The following is a 23,147-nucleotide window of genomic DNA, read 5'->3' as shown; positions in this document are numbered from 1 at the left end:
CTAGAAAGGTTAGAGAAAGGGGTGAGTTGATGAGAGAAACATTGGAAGAGAAGCCCATGTAAGAGATTGCACGAGAGACAAGAGTAAGAGAGTATGGACATGTTAAAAGATTGCTATCGGGGGACACTGAAAGTGGCTACACGAGGCAATAGATCTAGATGAAGACAGACACACACATGGACTGTGTGATGAAAAGAGGACAAAACTGGGCCAGAGTGGAGACGGAACCAAGGTGGATTGCCACCGAAAAGGGGTCTGCAACCTGTACAAAATGGTGTGATGATGGTTAAAAAAGTTTCATCCAAATTCCTTTTTTGTTTGGTGTTCACTTACTGAATAGGGCAGTTCCTTTTGTTTCAATGAATTCATATTACTAACCACAAATCTCTAGACGCAGTGAGACTACAGGGATGCTTGAGATACAATTCTGAGATGCCTGAACAATGCCCTTCATGAATTTCACTAACTAGCACAATGGAGCACTCTGATTGTGTTTTTATGGCTAAGAACATACTGCATGAATGTCATGAATTGTTCCAAAATACAATACTGTATGATACAGTCATGAAAAAGTATGCAAAGTAAACAAAATTTTGCTTTTCGGATTATTCTTACTTGTTTCTGCACAAGATCCTGATTGTGATTGTGATAATGCTAACAGAGTTTTTAATCTGTCTTTAGTATTCAAAAGTTAAAATGATATATCTCAATGTTTATTTGATCACTTTTTGACATTAAAATTTCCCTTTTAGAATATCACTGTGAGAGAGACAGTACGCACTGTGTTTTGTTTCAGTCAACCTATTTCCTGTAAAACAAGACCTAACGTTATTCACTACCCAATTGGCTCAATTATTTAAATTACATTTTGCATCTATCATGACATAGTGTCGGTGAAAATAGAAAAAAAAAAAAATTCAAATCCTCTGGCATGTTTAGTGTCAGTTCACTGGCATAAGTTTAAGAAAACCTAGGGATCCAGAATGGAAGCCTGTGGCATCCTCCCTTTACAAATATCTAGTTAGATTTAAGTTTGTTCCCTAACTGTTGAAACAAGATTGCTGCCCTCAACTTTTGCAGGGTTAAATGAAATGTCACACACACACACACACACACACACACACACACACACACACAATTTTTTTTTTTTTTTTTTAAATGATGGTGCTCCCCTCTTTAACACCAAACTGCAAGTTTGATGACTTACACACATTACATTACTTTAGAAAGAAATACGTTGATGAACTGACACAATGTAGGTGCTCAGGTTGTGTGTGTGCGCGCGTATGTGTGTGTGTGCGCGCGCACGCACACGGTTTCCCCCTTCTTCGTCCACTTGTATGCATAGCTAGCCAAAGGGTTTCCTGAAAGCTAGTGAAGTTTTCATACCTTTTTTGTTTGTGCTTGTTGACAACTCAAGTTTATGTTTCAAGCAAAACTCTTCATTTTTACAGAAGTTTCCTAACTACACAGGTTACATGTTTGTTTATATGTAGATGAAAGTTATCCGTTATGGATGTTAAAAAACCGGTGACTATATTAAACAAATACAGTCACTTTTTTTGAAATACTTGTTTATTCCATAAACCAGTTTTCTATCCTTTTCAGGCTAATCTTCAGATAGTGCAAAAGGAAGTTACATGACTATTTATAATTTGCTTCACTTTCCCTAGTGTTTTTTATTGCATTTATGGAAGTGATTATAAAGGAAATCAAAGAAACAGGAAATGGTGATCTCAATGCTTTAGTCTTTGGCTGATGCCGTGTGCATTTACAGAGAAACGAACAGGGAAGATTAGGTGAATAGAACTCCAAGTTTAAAGAGTATCAGCTGACAGCGTAGAGGAGCAAAACAGTAGCAATAATTATGAGCAGGACACCTGTTAGGGCAACCTGGATCTAGACAGAAAGAAAATTGAATGTGTGGAAGCTTTCAATTACCTGGTATATTAAAGAAAGGAATTGCCGAACTAAAAGTACATAACAGAGTAATAGCTGTATCTACATTTCCTCATGAAGTGCAGAACATTGTGTGGGACAAGAGAGTTCCTGTGAGCCAAACAGACCATGTTTAAAACTTATCTCCTGCTGATGATTAAACACAGTGTGAAGTACTGCGTAATTAACAAGGCAGATTTGTGCAAGTTCAGGCAAGTAAAATGAATTTTCTATGATTAGCCTTGCAGAAGACTAGAAGAGAGAAAATTGGTAACAGAGATAACAGGAGAAATATGCAAGTAGAAGTCAATGACAGAGAGACTGAGTACAGCATGGTTTAAGTCATGGTTTGGACATGTGAAGATGATGATGGGCAACTGCCTGACAAAACAATACTTGATAGAAATGTGCAGTAGGAAAGACAAATACGACGACCCAGAAAAAGATGCCTGGATCAGATAAAGGAAGATATGGACGCTATAGGAGAAAACTGGGGACAATATCAAGACAAGAAATAAAACAAGTAGAGCAAAAAGGAAGCCAATTGTTCATAAACAGTCTACCCAGCTTGCTGGCAGAATACAAAGATGATGGCGATGATGATGGGTATTGGCTCCTGATGCTGTGGTTGGCTTTGTAATTAGTATCCACTCAGCAGCTTCCACTGAGATGCCCATCACATAGGAAGCTACTAGGTGGAGACTAATTACAAAGCCACATATCCTGTTGTAAATCAATCTTCAGCATCAAATTATGGAATAGTCAGGTAACTTCCATATGCACCATCTGAAGATGAGCCTGAAAAAGTCTGAAAACCTATTTACAAAATAAACGAGTATTTAAAAAAAAAAAAAAAAAAAAAAAAAGTGACTGGTTGCAGTTTTGTGTATTTATAATGTTTGAACATAGTTTGCAGTTTTATTGTTATATGCAATACTTTGATGCTTTAGATACAATTAAAATGAAGAAGACAAGAATTCACACTAGGAGGCACCACACAAATCCTCTGTTAACAGTATCTGTAGCCTCAGTAATGGCTGTAACTTCGAATGGAAAAAGGTTCACAAGTTTCTTCAGGTGTACCATATTCCAGCTGAAGCCGCTCTGTGGATCATTAGATCCCATAGAGCTATGAAGTCGCGGCAATGTCAATTTCTACGTTCCAACTGCTGTTCCAAATAATCTCTGACATTTTCTGTGGGTTTACCATCAGGTGACTTAGAGAGCCAATCGAGACTCAAATGATGACCGAACCATCATCAATTGAGACATTTACACATGCAGCCCCTTTGAACTAGCTACTGCCAGCTCAGATAAAGGGGAAGTTCACTCAGTAGTCATCCTGAAGACATACGAGCCTGTTGAAATAACCAGAATTAGTGGGCACAGGTCACAACACAAAAATCATCCTCTAAACACCCAAGACCCACCTGCAGCTGAACTATGCTCCACCATACACTGTGTTAAATGCCTAGTCGAAATGACAGCACAGTCGACACCTCGTGTCATTTGAAAATGAGCAAAATAACGCACTACACATCTCCAGTCATCTGCTGCCCAGTTCCCGTGTCATTTAGCCCGATGATGATGATCAATTTTACATGCAGCTACAAGGAATGGCCATTTGCAAGTTATCCAACTACATGTGTCCAATAGACACAATTTATTTAGAATCAGAAGGTGGATGGGGGATAAGTTTTGATAGCTACTTAGAATGCTATAACCAATAAGGTTTAAGGCTCTAACTTTTGTTTGTGTACCAAAATGATAACTAAGATAAATTGAGAGCTTTGCTTAGTGACCACTACTATTCACACATTAAGTATATGCACGCTGTTTCAGGAGGAATAGTAAATATTTTAAGGCACAACCCGGAACATACAACATATGTCCAACTTTTACTTGTCAATTTTTGTTTGTTACAGAGTTTTTTTTATATTTTTTTTTTAAAGTTCAAGTTGTGTTAGAGTTTACAAAACTGAGTTTCTCAACAGTGACTATGGTTTGTTAGCCAAATGTATTGTATTGTTTAAGAATGCAATGTAGATAATACAGTGGAGACTTCCTATGCTCATGGTGGGAGAGGGGGAGAGAGGGAGAGAGAGAGAGAGAGAGAGAGAGAGAGAGAGAGAGAGAGAGAGAGAGGGGGGGAGAGAGAGGGGGAGAGAGAGAGAGGGAGAGAGAGAGGGAGAGAGAGAGGGAGAGAGAGATACTCTGGAAAGTAATTATCATTAAGATGATGATGATGACTGATAATGACGATGACAAGGATTATGTTGATAACAAGTACTTTGTTAAATATTTTGTGATCAATTTTAACATTATCTTAGTCTTCTTTTTTCCTCCCCCTAAGCCGAATGAGGCAATAGTATTTCTCATAGTGGTAAACAACTGAACTATTTCAAATCAATGGCTGAATTATTTCTGTACTCTGTTCATCATACAAATAAACGTGATGTAAACAAACCACGTATGATGAATGGGCAGAAGTCATAGCACATGTGCACTTTGAAGTAGTTCCTACGTATGTATTAGATCTTTCATTACTAAGTTACGTTAAATGAAACAAAGATATTATAAAATATTAGCAGCCATCAACGTTATTCTTAATCACGCTTTAGCTACGTAATTTTTATTTAAAAAATTGTAGACAGTCACAGTCTCTGTATTGTGCTCAGATTGTCATGCTGTTAATACAGCAGTATGAAAATGACTGAGGTTGCGTCCTGCTCTGTAGTGAAACGCACATGTGAACACTGTTAAAAAGGACAACAAATAGGTTGTTCTTAAGGTTTTTCATAAATTTAAAGAAAAGAAGTCAGTTTTAAGTTTTCTGGAGGACTATATTTGATACAACTGAGTTTCAATACACATAGGACATGTACTGGAATCAAATGTAATAGATCGATAATGTTGTGCAGTTCATGGAATGCTGATTTTGAGTCTCACCTTGGTTATACTTTTTTTTTTTTTGTTCAATTTGTAATACCTACATCTCATAAATAAAATTCATCATTTTTTTAAAATGAATAATGGACGTCTTCTTGTTTCTAGTTACATATTGCATGCCACTTTCCTGTATTCATAAACTCTTAATTATCAATGTTTTATGAAAAAGGGGTGCTTAATTAAAAAAAAAACCATAATTTAATTTTTTTGACAAAAATGAAAAACCAAATATTCTTAATCTGCACTATGTCCATTGTTTTATACCACAGATGTAGTCTCTCACGAACCAGAGTGATAAGTGTCATAACATGAAAAGCAATCCTTTCCACAGCAATGAGCACACCATACAAATGCTGTATTTTTACATTTCTACTGTGCCATTACAATATGAACGCAACAGAGCTGATATGGAGCCCAGTTAAGGGATTTGTCATGAGAAATAATAAGACTGTTAAGCAATCAGGCATACTGGCACTAATGCATGCAGCTTTTGCACATGTCACTGCCGAACACTGGTGGGATACAGAATGGCACATCAGGAAAGAGGAGAAAATGCAGCAACCGAGTGACTCCGTGGATTGTTCATTGACTCATTACCAATGTAGCAGATAACAGTTCCAGAAATGAAATGGATTTCTCAGTTTCGGATAAGGAAGGAGCTAAGAGATTACCAGATGACTGACTTTAATACCTTCAGTTGCTTCAGTATTAAACAACATGGTGAAATCCATGCAGTTGCTTTTGCATCACACATAACTCACTCACAAAAATTACCCTGTTTTTAAGTTAGGAATTTTCATCACTCTTGTTTGTAATTATAATACTATGTTAGGTGAGAATGAGAACATCTTATCCTTTCTTCCAGCCACCAAAAAAGCATGCGGTAGAGTTGGAGTTTTGCAGATTATTATTTTATGCTCTTTAAAAATTAAATGATCATCGAAGCTATGTTGTTTCTCTGCAACTGGTCACATCTCAGCAGGTTAGCTGGACCAGCTGACTGACCAGCGCCGTACAAGTTAAATGCGCTGGTAAATGCTCGCAAATCCAATGAGATTCAAGCAAACACGAAGGAATACAGGGTGTAATGTTTATATCCAGTTTATTCTTATTACCAACACAGTATACTACCAATACGTTGTACGTAAATAATTTTTTTAAAACTACTGCTAGTAATGTAAAATACAGTTAGTGAAATTTAGTCCTATGAGCAATATATAAAGGGCACAAAGAAGAGTCAGATATTGAGCGATTACTGTGAAGGACACGGGCTGCCACATACTCACATAAACATTATCAGGAACTGGTAGTTTGAAAGGGTTCTCATTGTGGGCCTCAATTTCGCCAGTTGGTCGAATCATGCATTATCTAGATCTGTGGCGTACTCACATGCAACAGTGGCTCAATGTTGAACTGTGTGGGAATGTGAGGGCAGCATTATCATCATCATCAAGTTTCCAGTCATCCACATCTAATAGGCCACAATGAATGATTGCTTTGATGTTGACCAAATAATGGACTCCCTGCAACATTGTGTGTCATCCCGCACCATTATGTGGATACAACAACAACAACACAAAATGCTGCATTTGGTGTGGTCACCTGACTAGGAAGCACGGACTACTGATTAATGGTACCACATTGCAATTAGCAGTTAATCACGGTTTTGTATTACCCTGGATGATCTTCATCAGTGAGTATGGCAGCAACGTGGGGAGAGTTTCCATTCTTCCAATGTTTTAAAGAGGCACAACAGTGTTACCTCTGGTGTCACAAAGTGGGGAGCCATTACTTCAGGTCACAGTTGGTAGTGACTGAGTTAGCTCCAATAGCAGAACAGTACAACATGGACGTCTTGCATTCTCACATGCAATCTATAATGCAACAACATTACGGTGGGATTTTTCAATAGGACAATGCTCATCCACACACGGTTTATGTCTCTATGAAATGTGTGAGGGATGCTGAGCTATTCTTGTGACCAGCAAGATCCCCTGATATGTCACTGATAAAACACATGGGACCAGCTCAACCGTCTACTCCATCCCAGCACCACAGAGAGGATATTGAGCACGAGTTACGTCAGCTGTGGGTCAGCCTGCCTCTGGAGAAGACATGATGACTTCCCAACCAAATCGGTGAATTCATCCAGGCTAGAAGGGATGCAACAGCATACTGATAAGTGAACTCAGTGTCAATTTTTTTATAAATTTGACTCAATTTTGTATGCACTTAAAAAAATATCACAAACTCTCAACCTGCGAAGTTTCGTTTTGCTTTCTTCTTCCCTTCCGGGTGCTTCAATTTTTTGTCAGGCAGTTTATGTAGTCAGTAGGCTTATGCCTATGCAGCATTCACATCCTGCCTTTAAACTTCTTTAATGTCTGACTCTACAGTTTTAATTTTGCACCAACAGCTCTCAATTGTCATGACGTAATGAATTCTTGTAGCCTTACTGACGCAATTCTTCTGCAGTGTAGTCTGTAGTGAAATTGTGTTTGTCATCATCAACTGCAATGATAGTCACACTTCTTGAAGGTAAGCAACGGTGAACACATTTCTCTTCACAAGTTTAACACATTCTTACTGGTATTTCCTTTTCATTCAGAAAACCCACCATATAGAATGACATGTTCCTTACTGCTACTTCTCCCAAATTTGTACATATTTTCTCTCATAATTTTTGTTTTATCACTTTCAGATACTGAATCAGAGCTTCCAAATCTGAGTGTTTAAGTTCCAAGTGTTCATTTTATGTAAGTCTTCCTTAGACCAAACTTACTATTTGGTGAGACTTTTTGGATATTTTCATTTGTGTGAGCCTGTCTATCTTACCAGACAGCATAAAAACTGAGGTGCTGGGTTTAATAATATATGCTCAATAATCTGCACTAACCTGCCCACGGCGAAATAATCCCTTCTCACTGGATGGTTGTACCTCGAGAGCTTTGTTACACTGTTCACGTGCTTCAAAGTGTTCCTCAAGCTTGAGGTAACACATGGCAAGATTTAAGTGTCCAGCCAGTAGAAGTGATTTTCGTTCTGGTTCCTTCTCTTCTTCAAAGCCTGAAATAAAAGAGAGATAATATGGGCATAGTGCAACCACAAATGTTTTTACAGTGCTATAAGATATTAAGCACAGATCAATACTGTGGGGAAAATTATTTACGAGACCACAAACCTTCATGCACTCGACAACAACAAAAAGAATTAGTTTATGAAATTAGTGTTAAGCACGCACTTTTATCATAAGTAACTTTGTGCTGGACAAGTGCTTTGACCTTAATAAACAGAAAGCACCAACCTTCTCCTACATGAAATTTTGCTTTCCATTTAGAAAAACAAGACTTTTGGTCAAACAAGCAGAAAAGTAAATTACAAAACTTTATCTAAAGGTATTCTTTCAAATTTAACAAATTAAAATATTATTAATTTACTTTGCAACATTTAGGGGGCTGGAAATTTAGCTGGCCTACTTATTTTTGGGCAAAATTAGCATCTGTGAATGATCAGACATATAGTTTCAAAAAGTTGGGCTGCTATATGCCTGAAGACAAAACCGATAGCAAACTCACAGTGATTGAAGATAAAACAATAATAGAGAATAAATAGTTTTTATCCTCCATAAAAGTGGAATGTTTGCTTTAGTGAAAATTTCAACAGTTACCACCCCCCTTACAGAGGGACCACACTTCCTTACAATTTTCCCAAGTTAACCAATTTTCGAAGTTAACCATTTGCCTTCCCTGCTACTGGCCTTATGTGATCGTTCAGTTTCATATCATTTTGCTATGTTATGCCTAGATATGTAATCTACGTAACTGTGTCCAGAAGCACACTGAATGCTCTATTCAAACATTGTTTCTCTTTCTTATTGACATCAACTTACATCTTCATATATTTAGAGCAAGTTGTCATTCATCACATCAATTAGAAATTTTGCCAAAGTCATCTTGTACCCCTCTACAATCAGTCGACAACACAGTTTCATCAGCAAACAGCCTATCCATTAGAACACTTATGTATATTGAGAACAAGATGCCTGTCACACTTCGGTGGGGCACCGCTGATGATACCATCATCTCTGATGAACACTCGCCATTGGAGGACTATGTAATGGATTCTATAACTTCAAAAGTCTTTGAGCCAGTCAAATAACTGGGAACCTATCCCATACACTCAGGTCTTCTTTAACAGAGGGGCACTGTGTCAAACACTTTTCAGAAATCTATAAATATGGAATCTGCCTGCATCCCATAAATCCACGGTTCTCAGGTAATCATGCGAGAAAATGGCACAGTGAGTTTCGTCCAAGTGATGCTTTCTAAATCCGTCCTTACCTGTGGACAGAAGCTTTTCCATCTCAAGCAAATTTATTACTTTTGAACTGTGAATATGTTAATAAAGTCTCCACAGAATCAATGTTAAGGTTACTGATCTGCAATTTTGCAGATCCGTTCTTTGGAGCCAGCTGCTTTTTCTTCGAGTTGCTTGGGATTTTGCACAGGGCGAGAAATTTGTGACAAATGACGTACTGTATTCTGTGTAAAACTGAATAGGAGTTCCATCTGGACCCGACTTATCACAAATGAAATTTTTTCAGGTTGTAGTGACATAATATTTTCTGAGTTCCAAAGCAGAAGAAACCTTTAAACTTCTCAGCACATTAAAACTGTGTGGCAGACCAGGACCAAAGTCTACAACCTGGTCTTTCAAGGGCAGCACTCCTACCGACTGAGCTATCTGGTTAGGACTGGTGACCCTAAACAGTGCACACCCCTGCAAATTGAGTCACCCTGAAAATAATCCTCTTGGCTATGGCCAGTCTAGCAAGATACACACCAGAGCTGCTGTGAAGTGAGGGAGCAGGAGGGAGGTGCCAACAGTAGTGACACTACGAACACAGGCAATGGTCACAGCTCGGTAAAGACACAGTCTATAAAATCTGTGTCCAGATTCCAATTCCTGCCTGGCATGCAGTTCTAATCTGTCAGCAAGTTTCAAAACCGTACACACACTGCTGCAGAGTGAAAGACTCATTCTTGAAGGAATCTCATTCTGAGCTGTCTCCAACCGGGAATTTTTTGTTTTCATCTTCCTTTTGTGATAATTCTTTAAGTGACAAATTTAAGTCTTACAGACATGTAGCACTAACTTATTAAAGCATTTAGGGGATAATTCTTTAAGTGACAAATTTGAGTCTTACAGACATGTAGCACTAACTTATTAAAGCATTTAGGGGTTTAATAACAATTATTCTAAATTTAGAGTGCACAACATCTGGATTGTTAGTGCCAATATTGTTTCAATGGGGAGGTGATTAATTACACGATCTAAAATGGTACAGACAGGTACAGTTATACAGGCACACCCCAAAAACTTCTACGAAAAGTAAGTGTCATTTACACTTACAGGTTACCCAAATCTAAGAAACTGCAGGTGTCCGAGACCGGTGTCAAATTCAGAGGCTACTTGAAACAACTCTGTTTTACTTTGGTGGCTAGAGAAAAGTAAGCCACAAACAGACTTCGCTGACCACAGCTCATCGTCCATCATTTCCAATTACTCATCCTTCAAATGATGTGCGGCCTCATGCAGTAAGTGAGGCTACCACATATGGGGGAACTGTATACTGTGCCGCAGTAAGCAATGCGAGACCATACTCAGTACCCACATTTGCCAGTCCATTTCTCCAAATTCCTGTATGGCCGGGAATCTGGCATAATTTCACCTTGTCCTCCGATGTTACAGGCGAAGGAGAGTACTCTGTATCGAATGAACCGATTTCTGGAAACTGCACCAGACAGACCAAAATGTACTAAAGAAGTTCAAGTAGATGAATTTGATAGCTCTGACAGTTTTCATCTACTCCAGGGTCCTCCGTGTCAAACTACTCACTAGTTTGATAACAGACACTCAACGACATAATGGGGCAAAAGCACTGAATAAACGAGATTGCCTTTTCAGATTTAGGACTGATAGTAAATTGTCAAATAAATGCAATACTGATGCAAAACTCATGTCTATAAATGAAATCTCACATTTGCATCCTCTTATACTAATATTCCAGAGGTTGAAAATAACATTATGCCTCCCGAGAGTTTGGGTCAGTAACTGGCCTGATCCTCAGTGACAGACTGAAATCCCTTTACACCAATAGGCAGTAGGACCGTTTTCTCATAGAGCTCAGATTCTTCTGTCCGATATGGCTGATTTTCCTTGGTATGTACTCAACCAGGTAAAGTACTCGTAACAACAGATGAAACAAGGTCCTATTTGCCTGACACACCAGGAGCAGTTACTTTCAGACAGACAGTTCACAAACCCCAGCACAGAACTCAGTCAGGTACTACAGGCACCTCAAGCAGTGTTAGTCCCCTACAGCAGACAGTGTTTGTGTGCTTCACCTGCATAGGTCTCCTAGGACCTGTGGCTATGACAATTCAAGATTTTTAGAGGTTTAAAAGCCTCAATTTCTTAAATTCCCTTCCAAGTGGCAACATACCATATCATAACTAAAAGAATGGCTACAGATCCTACCTAACACTTATCATACTCAACGCTGCAAAATGGGTGAATTAAGAATGTGTAGAAAAAAACTTTTAAATCGACATGCAATCATTTCTCTGTGAGCACCGAAAGCTTGTACTCTGATGCAATTTTGTCTCCAATCAGTATGCTGCTATTGCAGTAATGGATGAAAGGTAACAGTTAAGAAACTCATTTTTTGTAATGTACATTGCGCTGGCCTTTGACAATGGACATAATATGACTGACAGCAATAGCAAAGATAGAAGCATTGAGGATCCCTCGAGGGGAACTACTGTGCAACTACAACTACCGTATTTACTCGAATCTAAGCCGCGCTTTTTTTTCCAGTTTTTGTAATCCAAAAAACCGCCTGCGGCTTAGAATCGAGTGCAAAGTAAGCGGAAGTTCTGAAATATGTTTGTAGGTGCCGCCACAACTAACTTCTGCCGTCGAATATATGTAGTGCTACACAGGCATGCTTTGCAGGCACAAAGATAAATACTGGCGCCAAAACCTCTGCGCCAGCAAAAAAAGGCGGGAGACGAGCTTTTTTCTCCGCCCCGAATTTCGACCACTGCATTTTCATACATTATCCAATGAAGTAAATACAAATTCCGTATTGTTCATTTTCGAATGTAGCAGCTTTTCAATGTAGCAAGAAAGTCCGACTGGCAAGATTGTTTGCGATGTTTGTCAGTATGGCCAATTCTACGTTCCGAATTTTTTCCTACCTGTGAGAAGAGATGGTTGATAATGGGAACTTTTGTGAATCACATGTAGTATTGTCTTCACCATAAGAATAATACGAATATAAACATTTTGCCATGTATTCTTTCGTGTTTGCTGCTTTCTCATTTAAATCCTGTCCGGCTAATAAACTACGAAACTAGAGTGAGACAACAGCAAACGCGGAAGTATACACATATCATATCATGTTTATATTCGTATTATTCTTATGCCTAATAGGGATACAGTCAGAAATGAAGCACGGTAATTGACTAGATTTTTGAATCTAAGATGACTAATTTCTGTGCAGAAAGTAATGTACTAAAGAGGCGTCTGCAAAGATTTTCAAACTGAGAAAATTTTTCGCTGAACTCTCGTTCAGAACATGTTCTATCATACACAATTTATTACTTGGTTCTTGTTGATCATTAACAAAGAAAGCAGCAGTGTAAATAACAACAAATAGCAGTCTCTTGCCATTGTTTTGCTACTGAGACAATTCCCCTCTTTTTTTTTTTATTGTAAGCAGCGGTAGCATGCACAAAAGCAAACCATGCCGCGAGCGGCGACAGGTCGTAAACATTCATTATCAGAATGCGACAAACAATGCACGACACAGTACAGTAATGCATTTTCAGCTCAGAGTGACGTAAACACCTATAACAAAGAGAACAGCACTTATCAGATCAAAGAAAAACAAGCAATCAATTCAAACCAGACGAAGCACGTGAAAAACGAAGGGTACCCGTATAAATACGGACGGAGCACCTGACACATAGCAATGGTTACCTGGTAAAGCTTAACTGTTAAGCTCGAACCAAACTACTGTAGCTGTATCGTCATTCATTCGACCTAAATTGTGTCTCATATTACAATGGACCAACTTTGTTTCGCTTTGGAGGTGCGGCCTAAAACTTCTCTCCCCTTGAATTTCGAGTCTCAAATTTCAGGTGCGGCTTAGATTCGGGAAATTTTTTTTCCCTTAATTTCGAGTCTCATTTTTCAGGTGCGGCTTAGATTCGAGTGCGGCTTAAATTCGAGTAAATACGGTAGTCTTTACATACTGTAGGCCTCACTGCATAGTTGCCAATGAGGTACTGTCTGCAGCAGAGTCACATTATTGATAGTAGAATGACATCATCTGAACTAAAACTGAAAGGGAAATTTAAGACGGCAGTTTGTGATCCAATCCAATGTCATTGTTATACAGCTACTGAGTACAACACCAAGATGACCAGCAACACAACACATTGACAATGACAGAAGTGTTAGGGAGACTTTTTTCTCCAAATGTCTAGCAAGTTTCCTCTCAACAAGATGAAAACAATCAGTTACTGACAAATTATTTAACTGGATGGATAAAAAAATCAACTCACTAAGTGGCAGCAGAACACACACACACACACACACACACACACACACACACACACACACACACACACAAAAGACGGTTGTAATTGGCAAGCTTTCAAAGCCAGTGACTCCTCCTTCAGGCAGAAAGATTGAAGGGGAAGAGGGATGAAGGAAAAGCAATGAAGAGGTCTAGGAAAAGGGGTAGATTTGGGCAAAGTCACCCAGAACCACAGGTCAGGGGAGACTTAACGTACAGGATGAGAAGGAAAGACCGATTGTTGGGGATTGCATTAGACGAAATTTGAAAACCTGAGAGCTTAAAGGTGGAAGACAAAGTAATATGCAGACAGAGATTACTGCTTAAATCTCATGCAAGAGCTAATATGAGTGAAAAACTAAGTGCATTGTATGTAACAGAGGTGGGAAGGAAGCGGTGAGAAATAGACGGGAAAGATAATGAAAGATATAGAAAACTGTACGTCACAGTGAAGAAATGTTGAGATGGAAAAAATTAAAATAAATTAAGGCCAGGAGTCCTATTCTGTATCTTTTCGTCATTCTGCCAATTGGTTTGGTACGCAAGCACACCTAACGGTCTTATTTTCGAAGGAGAGCCCCAACATTATTCTGTAAGCATTTCGGAAGCGATGCCAAAAGGTTCTAGCAAACCTAAACGATCAGTTCTCCTCGCGCCAACCAATCATCGTTTTTTCTGTTTTCCGTTGTTCCTTAGTTGCTTCAAAATTCATGGAGGTATGTTCGGTCTATGCAACTAATTGAAGGCAGTATGTTTATTGCAATACGCATTTTGCCTCTTATTCATGATGATGATTCACAAATAAAAGAAGCAAAACAAGTATGGGAATAAACTGCCTTCAATCAGTTGCATACACGAGACACATCTCCACAAACCCGAAAAACTGTTTAAGAGATTGTCAAAGAATAAGATGCACAGAATGTGGTTGTAACTTGTTCCTAGGGATCCAAATGATGAAGTAGCCTACTTCCCTATATGATGCATCACCGATTCTGTTCTGAAAAACAAAATTTAAAAAATGCATTTTCGAGAGCAGGTGGTGAGTGCAGCTATAGACGTTCGTTGTAGTTTATAACATGCATCAGATGAATCAAAATGTTTCATATATGGTGGTACGGTCTGAAAATATTGGGGCATGAATCTTTCATCTCTGTCTACTGTTTTAAAGGATTTGATCACAGATAAATATTTGCGACAAGCTAGAGTATAAAGACGATTGCGGCTAGTTTCATTCACAGTAATTTAAGTTGTGCTCTTAGATTCCTGTCTGACCACACTCTTGGAAATTGCTATGTATTCAGAAAAAATAATGAATTATTTGTGACAATGAAAAAGTATACATGTCTCACAAATTTTATCTTTCATTTCTTAAACACATGGAAGTCATGAAATCGAAGATAATCATTACTGAGAAAGTGCACTCTTACTTGTAAATAACAACGAATATTTCAGAAAAACACTTAACTTTGTTAATCTTCAAAGTCTCAGAATGTGTTACAAACACGAAGAGAGAGAGGGGAGAGAGAGAGAGAGAGAGAGAGAGAGAGAGAGAGAGAGAGAGAGAGAGTGTGCGAACAGATGAACTTTTAGTCTGTTGCCCTACCAAATTCGCTACTACAACTCATGTGCTTACAGTGCTTGATTCCACATAATTCCAGTCGAGAGGGACGCAGGCTGACTTTTTTGCAGAATGATGCGAGCATAAGCCATAAATGCACGAAATTTTGGAATGTCCCCTAACACGTTTAACAAAATTCCTTTGCATTGTTACTTTAACGTTTTAAACCCATTTTGATAATTAATAAGCAAGTCATTTGCGGAAAAAAGTATGCCAAGTCACTAGTAACTTCTGCTAACCCTCATGTGATATACGTAAGCAGAGCCAACCTTTTGAAATTCAATGATTTTTTAATCTCTTAATTACGTAAAAACAACAGGTATTTTGTGAGAATATTGACCGAAACTATTTTTTTATGTTATAATCATTCACAGAAACAACAATACAAACCATATTAATAACAAAGGAAAACAGTCCGTTATGAACTCACTTTCCACCCAGACACGTCCTGGTGGTTCTTCAGTAACACAATCACTAAATCTGAAGCGAAAACCACTCAATTTTTAAAATAACCAACTCTAGGTGTAAAGAAACCACAATGAACCGAACAAGAGGGCCATATCAAAATCCAAAACCTCTCGGTACCAGGTCTCAGAAGCTTACTGAGAAGGAACTTCAGATAAAGAACTGAAAATGACGTCACTACCAAGGCTAACCTACTGCACCGATCGGTATGAATGATACAGAATAGGGCTCCAGGTGGGTGGCAGGAACCAAGGACATGTTGTTGTGCTAGTTCCCACCTGCGGAGTTCTCGGAAACTGGTGTCAGGTGCCAAGGTAATGAATGTCATGTTGTAAAGCATGCTCTGCAACAGAATATTCCGAGTTGCCAATATACACCCTCTGCCTCTGCCCATTCATCCTAATCAATTAGCACTGATTAGGATGAATGGGCAGAGGCAGAGGGAGTACACTGGCAACTCGCAATATCGTGTTACATCACATTAAAGATGTCTCCAAAACGCACCACTTTTAGAGTAGTTTGTTGAACATGTTGCCAGTTCATATTGTGATATCTTCAGCCTCATGGTATGTTGCAGTTATCAACGAAGTGATAAGGGCGAGGAAACCCTAACAAGAACTCTCTCACAATGCAAGTATAAAAAGAAACTTGCTAATAAACACATTTTACTCCTCAAATGCCATCCGCAAGCAAATAAATTCCCCAACTGATGGTAACGGCACATTCTGTGTCATTTTTTTTTCTCTCTAATTATTCATACAACTCGTGCTAGGTGGTGATGCTTCACCATATTCTCATTCACTCTACTAAGACATTTGTAAACTTGGTGTGTCTTTCGTATGTGAATAGAACTGCCAATGCGAGAAACAATAAAGTACCTTTAACAGTATTAAAACATCAATTAATGATGCACCAATGCATAATTAGATGTACAGATGCACGGATTTAAGAGTGAAAGTTGTCACTATGCAGACTGTGTTTCAATGCAAACAGAAGAAGGTGAAAATCAAGTGGAGACTGGTAGTACATCCTCAGGCTACGCAAACTGAGTCTTCTGGAAGCCCATAAAATCTGTAGTCCATATAACCTATGACCCCAACCTCTAAGAGCTAACTGGAATTTTGAGGCATAGCTACTACCTGTCCAAACAAAAGAGTCACTCGAGATGAACAATTCCAAAATAGTTGCTGTTTAAGCCTGCATCCAGCTGATATTTAAGTCTGTATCCCTCTCACAGCCTTTAACTATGAGCCATGCCTGATAAGGATGTAGCAGTTTTTCCACAAAGTGGTGACTTTCCTTCAGCTGGCATAATCATAATCACAAACATTATTAAGCTATATAGTAAAAGCTAACCTTTGATACAGTGAACATCTTAATGAGTTGTTTCTCTCTTGTTAATGTATATGTTGGTTCATTCAAATTACCTCAAAATTTGCCTCTGATGGGATCTAAAGAACGCAATAAATGCCTGCCCACTATGTTTTTTCATACCATGCTTTTGGTAAAAAGATATTGCTGAAGACAACTTTCTTGTTTCCAAAAAACAAATTCATAGCTGAAAGGCAACCACTAATGACACTGAAGAACATTCCAAACGAAGCTCTCCAACCTGCACAGCGAGGTGGAGCCTCACTGGGAAAGTCATGTGAATAGAGGAGGAGAGTACACACAAAATAAAATTATTATTTAAAAATGTTTGGCTAGTTTTTGAATAAATTTTGTGTATTGGCTGACTGAGTTCCTAAATGTTATAATGAATACAGCATGTTCTAATTAACTGCCAAGAAGCATAATATTCCCTATTTTCAGAAATTAAAGTGGTGCAGTTAAATATTTAACTACAGTAAGGTCACCTTCTGCTTTATAAAATTATGTTTTTGAAAAAAGTCGAGCGAGCAACATTTCAGCTAACCAGTGTGGCTTTGTTAAAGAGTGCACTGCAACTGACCTCATTTTCTCTGTAGCAGTTCTCTCAAACACAAAGAGAAGACCATATTATAAAGAATGGTAGAGTTGAAGATGACAGAACAAAATCCAGTTTGAGCTTTTGCTCTAACAACAGTTCAGACAGTCACTGAGCACAGAAACAATGGACAATCAAAGTCTGGATATCAGGACAGGGACTGGACAATGAGCCCTCTCAATCTAGGTCCAGATTCTCAACTACTGCACCATCTAACTTCACATACTGTTAAAACACATCACACTGCTCTTCTAGATTGGGAATAAATCATCTAACCAAGCTCTATACCACATAATCTGGTGGGATCTACAGGACAATGCACCCCATCTCAACTGACAGGGGTTGAATGTTTTACAAGAAAATCAACACCCGTGTACACATCAAGGGTCGTCATTGTCACCACCACCACAACCAGCATTTTCATCTTCTTATGTACCTGGAAACTCTTCCACTTGTGAAATATTTTAAATTAAAGATTGAAATTTACGAGACTTCTTGCCACATCAGTTCAAGGTAAAACCTCGAGCTTTCACCCTGAACTGACGCGGCAAGAAATGTGAGAATGTTTTGTACACCAGTGCAGTTGCGAAAGACTTCGCTCTCATTGAAATTTACCGACTACAGTTGACTGTTTCCATCTACAAAGTGATGGAATGTTGGGCAACAACATTAGACACTGAAAGGCACATCTAAATTATGAAATTCATTGTTCCACACCCATACTCAACTACATACAATAAAACTTTACTTACCTCTCATAAAAATTGGATTATTACACAAACATTATTTTGCTTAAGTCTGTTTCCTGACAGATCCTTGCAGATATTGAGCCACTGAACACGAATCTAGCACTTATTATTCTATAGTGTTTGTATCTTGACTGATATTGATTGTTTTACTATCTGAAAATAGACTTCAGAGAAAGAAGTTGTATGTGTTGACTGCAACATCCGCTATATGGCAGTGAGTTTGTGTATTAGATTAGATTAGATTAATACTTGTTCCATAGATCATGAATACGACACTTCGTAATGATGTGGAACGTGTCAGGTTAATAAAAGATGTCTGTACAAGATATTACATTACACAAAATATTGCATGACACTAATGTTTAAGTTGTCTCTCCCCCCCCCCCCCCCCCCTTAATTTATATCTAAAAATTCAGCCAATGAGTAGAAGGAGTTGTCATCTAGAAATTCTTTTAATTTATTTTTAAATGTTAGTTGGCTATCTGTCAGGCTTTTGATGCTGTTTGGTAGGTGACCAAAGACTTTAGTGGCAGCATAATTTACCCCTTTCTGTGCCAAAGTCAGATTTAGCCCTGCATAGTGAAGATCATCCTTTCTCCTGGTGTTATAGCTATGCACACTGCTATTACTTTTGAAGTGGGTTGGATTATTAACAACAAATTTCATAAGTGAATATATATACTGTGAGAATCCCTAGATCATTAAATAGATGTCTGCAGGGTGACCGTGGGTGGGCTCCAGAAATTATTCTGATTACACGTTTTTGAGCAATGAATACTTTTCTACTCAACGATGAATTACCCCAGAATATGATGCCATACGAAAGCAGTGAATGAAAGTAGGCATAGTAAGCTAATTTACTGAGATTCTTATCACCAAAATTTGCAATAACCCTAATAGCATATGTAGCTGAACTCAGACGTTTCAGCAGACCATCAATGTGTTGCTTCCAGTTTAACCTCTCATCAATGGACACACCTAAAAAATTTGAAAATTCTACCTTAGCTACAGACTTCTGTTCAAAGTCTATATTTATTACTGGAGTTGTGCCATTTACTGTACAGAACTGAATATACTGTGTTTTATCAAAATTTAAAGACAGTCCGTTTGCTGAGAACCACTTAATAATTTTGTGAAAAACATCATCTACAATTACATCACTTAGTTCTTGGTTTTTGGATGTTATTGCTATACTTGTATCATGAGCAAAAAGAACTAACTTTGCATCTTCATCAATGTGGAATGGTAAGTCATTAATGTATATCAAGAACAGTAAAGGAACTAAGACCGAACCCTGTGGGACCCCGTACTTGATTTAAATAGATGGTCATATTACATATTCATCATATTAATTTCTTTGCAAGTGAGTGTTTTATAGCCTGACTACACTTTCAAAAAAGTTTGACAAAGAGACACACTGTAACATCTTATTAGCTAAGATAGCATATGATATATGAGTAAAGCTATTCATTACTTTCTGTTTATCTTTGATTGAGCTTGCAATTGTTACCACAAACATTCATTCAGACTATCTATGAAAAAGATAAGCACATTTAATCTTTATTTCACAATGCAAATTACAGGCAGACTCTTTCTGCTATGTGTGCGGCTCTTATATTCGACCAAAACAAGTTATACACCACATTATCCCTGGAAATATGTTCTGTTCTCTTTAGAAAGCTAATTTTGGTTTGGCCGTAACAGATCTCGATAAATGATGGGCATCACATGTAACATGTGGTAACTGTCTATTTACACCAGAACAATGTTTGCCTAGTAAAAGACAAAGTATGACATCCGCTATGCCAAGAGTGTGGAGGAAACCCAGTAACCATCATAATTATTGCTATTTTTGTAGGGTGAGGGTTGCGGGAGGGTTGCGTGTGTTGCACTTATGTTCGGTTCTGGCCCAGCGCAACATGTGGTTGTAGCACTCGTCATAATTTATTAATTGTGCAAGATATCGAAACAAGTGTGTGTATTGCCGTATGATTAATACTCAAAACTTTTTTTATCTATTGACATACAGAAGTAACTGCAATTTTTTTTCAGTGGGAAGATGAACTTTTCTACAACATTTAATATCTCATCAAAAAAGAATGTTTTGACACTGTACGCATTAGTATTTACAATATTCTATGTGGGACACACAGCTTTAATCAAAATCTGCTTGTTGTTATGTCACAAGATGTATTTATTTACAACTTATGGAATGCATTATAGCTGCACGTAATGATATTAGCTTGTCAATTACTCTGTACAGCAACACTACTGCAATGGTCTTTATAATGAGGCGTCTGATTACTTCAGTTTCTTTTAAACTGTGACATCAAGTATCATGTGTAAATGCCTGTCACCATCTTCACGATTTCTTCATCTGTACAACCACAACAGCATGCCATTTTCTCAATCATAAACGAAGATGAAAACAGCAACACAAGATCACGGCAGCAAATACACAGATGCTGATCAATGAAGAGCATCTGAGCACCAGGGCTGAAATGCAGCTACTTAGCTGCTTTACCTGACCTTTAAGTGCCTGGAGTATTGACAGGTCCAGAACACACAGAGACCCAAGTGGCTTGCCATGTTAACACATTGAGATCACAAATGCAGCATTACAGTGGTGCATGTATATACACTTCTAGAGCAATGACAAAAGGACTGAAGATACAGGTAAATGCAGCCAGGGCACTGCAGGCCAGGGGATCCATTAACATGTCCAGAACAGTCAAAGGATTAAATAGTGGAACACTCTACTTCCTTCCAGTCAAATATTGAAGTATAAAATCAGACACACACAGTTTTCAAGCTACTTTGTAACACAAGATTCTCTGTTTTACTGTTCTGACATAAGTGGTCTGTTTGATTAAAACAGTTTTCTGTACAAACCAAACAAGTGGCATTTGTTTATGGACAGTTCCAAAAGTAGTTTAAAGAGCATACTGTCACACAATGGAAACCTGCATCCAACTATTCCAGCTGCACACACTGTCCATCTAGAGGAAAATTACTCCTGTGTGAATTTGGTGCTGAAAAAAATTCTGTACAACTATCACATTAATGTGATCGCCATCAAGGGCCTGAAAAACCACCTTTTGCAGTGTGGACCACTGCAAGATGTGCAGAAAGAGAGTCAACGAGGTTCTAGAAGATACTGACAGGGGTGTGGAGCCATCTCAACTCCAACGCCATGGCCAATTGTGTTAGGTTTCTTGGCTGAGGGACCCACGGAATGAACAGACCAACTGAGATGGTCCCACCGATTCTTGCCTGGGTTTAAATAGGTGGAGTTTGGTGACAATGGCAGTACTGTAAACTTTTCCTGGTGTTCTTTGAAACACATATGTACAATGCAAGCTGTGTTACATGTTGCATTGTCCTGCTAGTAGATGCTATCGTGTCAAGGAAAGACAAATTGCATGTAGGAGTGCACTTGGTGCCCAAGGATAGAGGCATATTCGTGTTGATCCATTGTGCCTTCCAAAATGACGAGTTCACCCAGGGAATGCCACAAAAACCTTCTCGAGAGCATAATGTCCCCTCCTTCAGTCTGGAGCCTTCCAACTATTGTTGCCAAGTGATTGCTTTCAGATGTTTCACGCCATACATAGTGATTGCCTTCTACCCGATGGAGCATAAAATCTGCTTCATCTGAAAAAGCCAGCCAGCTGTGGCCACTCAGTTGATGTCCAGTTGCAGTACTGGTGTGCAAATCCAAACTCTCATCATCGAAGAACAGCAGTGAGCATGAACCAGGCACTTTCTGGGTAGGCCCATATGAAATGGTCATTGATGAGACACTGTTGGTAGCTCCCTGCTTCATCTGGCCAGTCCGTTGCTCAACAGCTGCACATCTATTTGCCTGCATATATCTCCTCAGCTGTTGTTCACCCCAGTCACCTATAGCCTGTGGTGCTTCACAGTTGTTTTGGCATCAGATTTTGGTAACGCCATTTTGCGATGCATGTTATACTCTAACCATTGCACAGGGTGTATATGTGGACAAGGAAAAGAAATTTCCGGGTTTTTCCCGGATACCCCATTTAAAAAATTACTTTTTCCTGGGCGAGAATACATTTTTTCCATGCTAAGTTTTCTGTAGATTTTTCCTTTGGAACTGTAAAACTTATCACTCCTTTGAATGATTAACGTTTTATACACTAGCGTAGAACTTCCCGGAGAGAGGAAAAAAAGAATAAGGAGAAGAAGAACGGGGGAGAGAAGTTTTCGATATACTTTTGATGAAGAAAAAAAAAGAGAAGTTTTGGAAAGACCTTTGATGTGCAGCAACATATATGCTGCAGATTTTAGTATTACGAAAGTATAAATTCGAATTGTACCAAACACAGCATGTTAGTTTCCGGAGCGTTGAAATCGAGATTGCAATGTCCTTTTGTAAGCTAATCATATCACATGCCACGTGATCTCGCCAGCCGATGACAGCAGATATTCAGAGCATAGGACACGTGATGTAGTCAGGCAATAGCAAGATCACTGTTACGTAGCGCGAACAGACAAAGAGGAAAAGTTAATGGTTTACCTTAATATACATCCCACAGCTACAAGAAAAGTTAAGTTTTCACATATAATATTGGTCTCTAATATAAATAAGCTAAGCTTTCACATGTAATATTGATCTTTTTTGTGTGTGTTACACTTTAAGACACATCACACAAATGAGCCAGCAAATTTAAAATAATGACATAAATGTCTGGTCTCCCGGGCTCGAAATTCCTGTAAGTGGCTGGTCCTCAAAGCGTTCACTTTTAAACGCTCTGTGATTTAAGAAATTCATCACACTTTCTCACACGT

At 38.5% G+C, this 23,147-nt stretch overlaps 1 protein-coding gene across 2 annotated transcripts in view; it reads right to left on the bottom strand.

The window, feature by feature from the left end:
* LOC126095159 (peptidyl-prolyl cis-trans isomerase FKBP4-like) overlaps positions 1-23,147 on the bottom strand; it is a 122,339-nt gene that overhangs the window by 33,496 nt on the left and 65,696 nt on the right. For both annotated transcript variants that reach the window (XM_049909881.1, XM_049909882.1), the window contains exon 7: positions 7,784-7,953. In XM_049909881.1, the coding sequence (XP_049765838.1) occupies positions 7,784-7,953 (170 nt within the window). The remainder of the gene's footprint in view (positions 1-7,783; positions 7,954-23,147) is intronic.

Source organism: Schistocerca cancellata, chromosome 8 (genome assembly GCF_023864275.1).
Source record: "Schistocerca cancellata isolate TAMUIC-IGC-003103 chromosome 8, iqSchCanc2.1, whole genome shotgun sequence".
Lineage (NCBI taxonomy): Eukaryota > Metazoa > Arthropoda > Insecta > Orthoptera > Acrididae > Schistocerca > Schistocerca cancellata.
The sequence above is the reverse complement of the archived record's forward strand: the minus strand, read 5'-3'. Positions and strand labels throughout refer to the sequence as shown.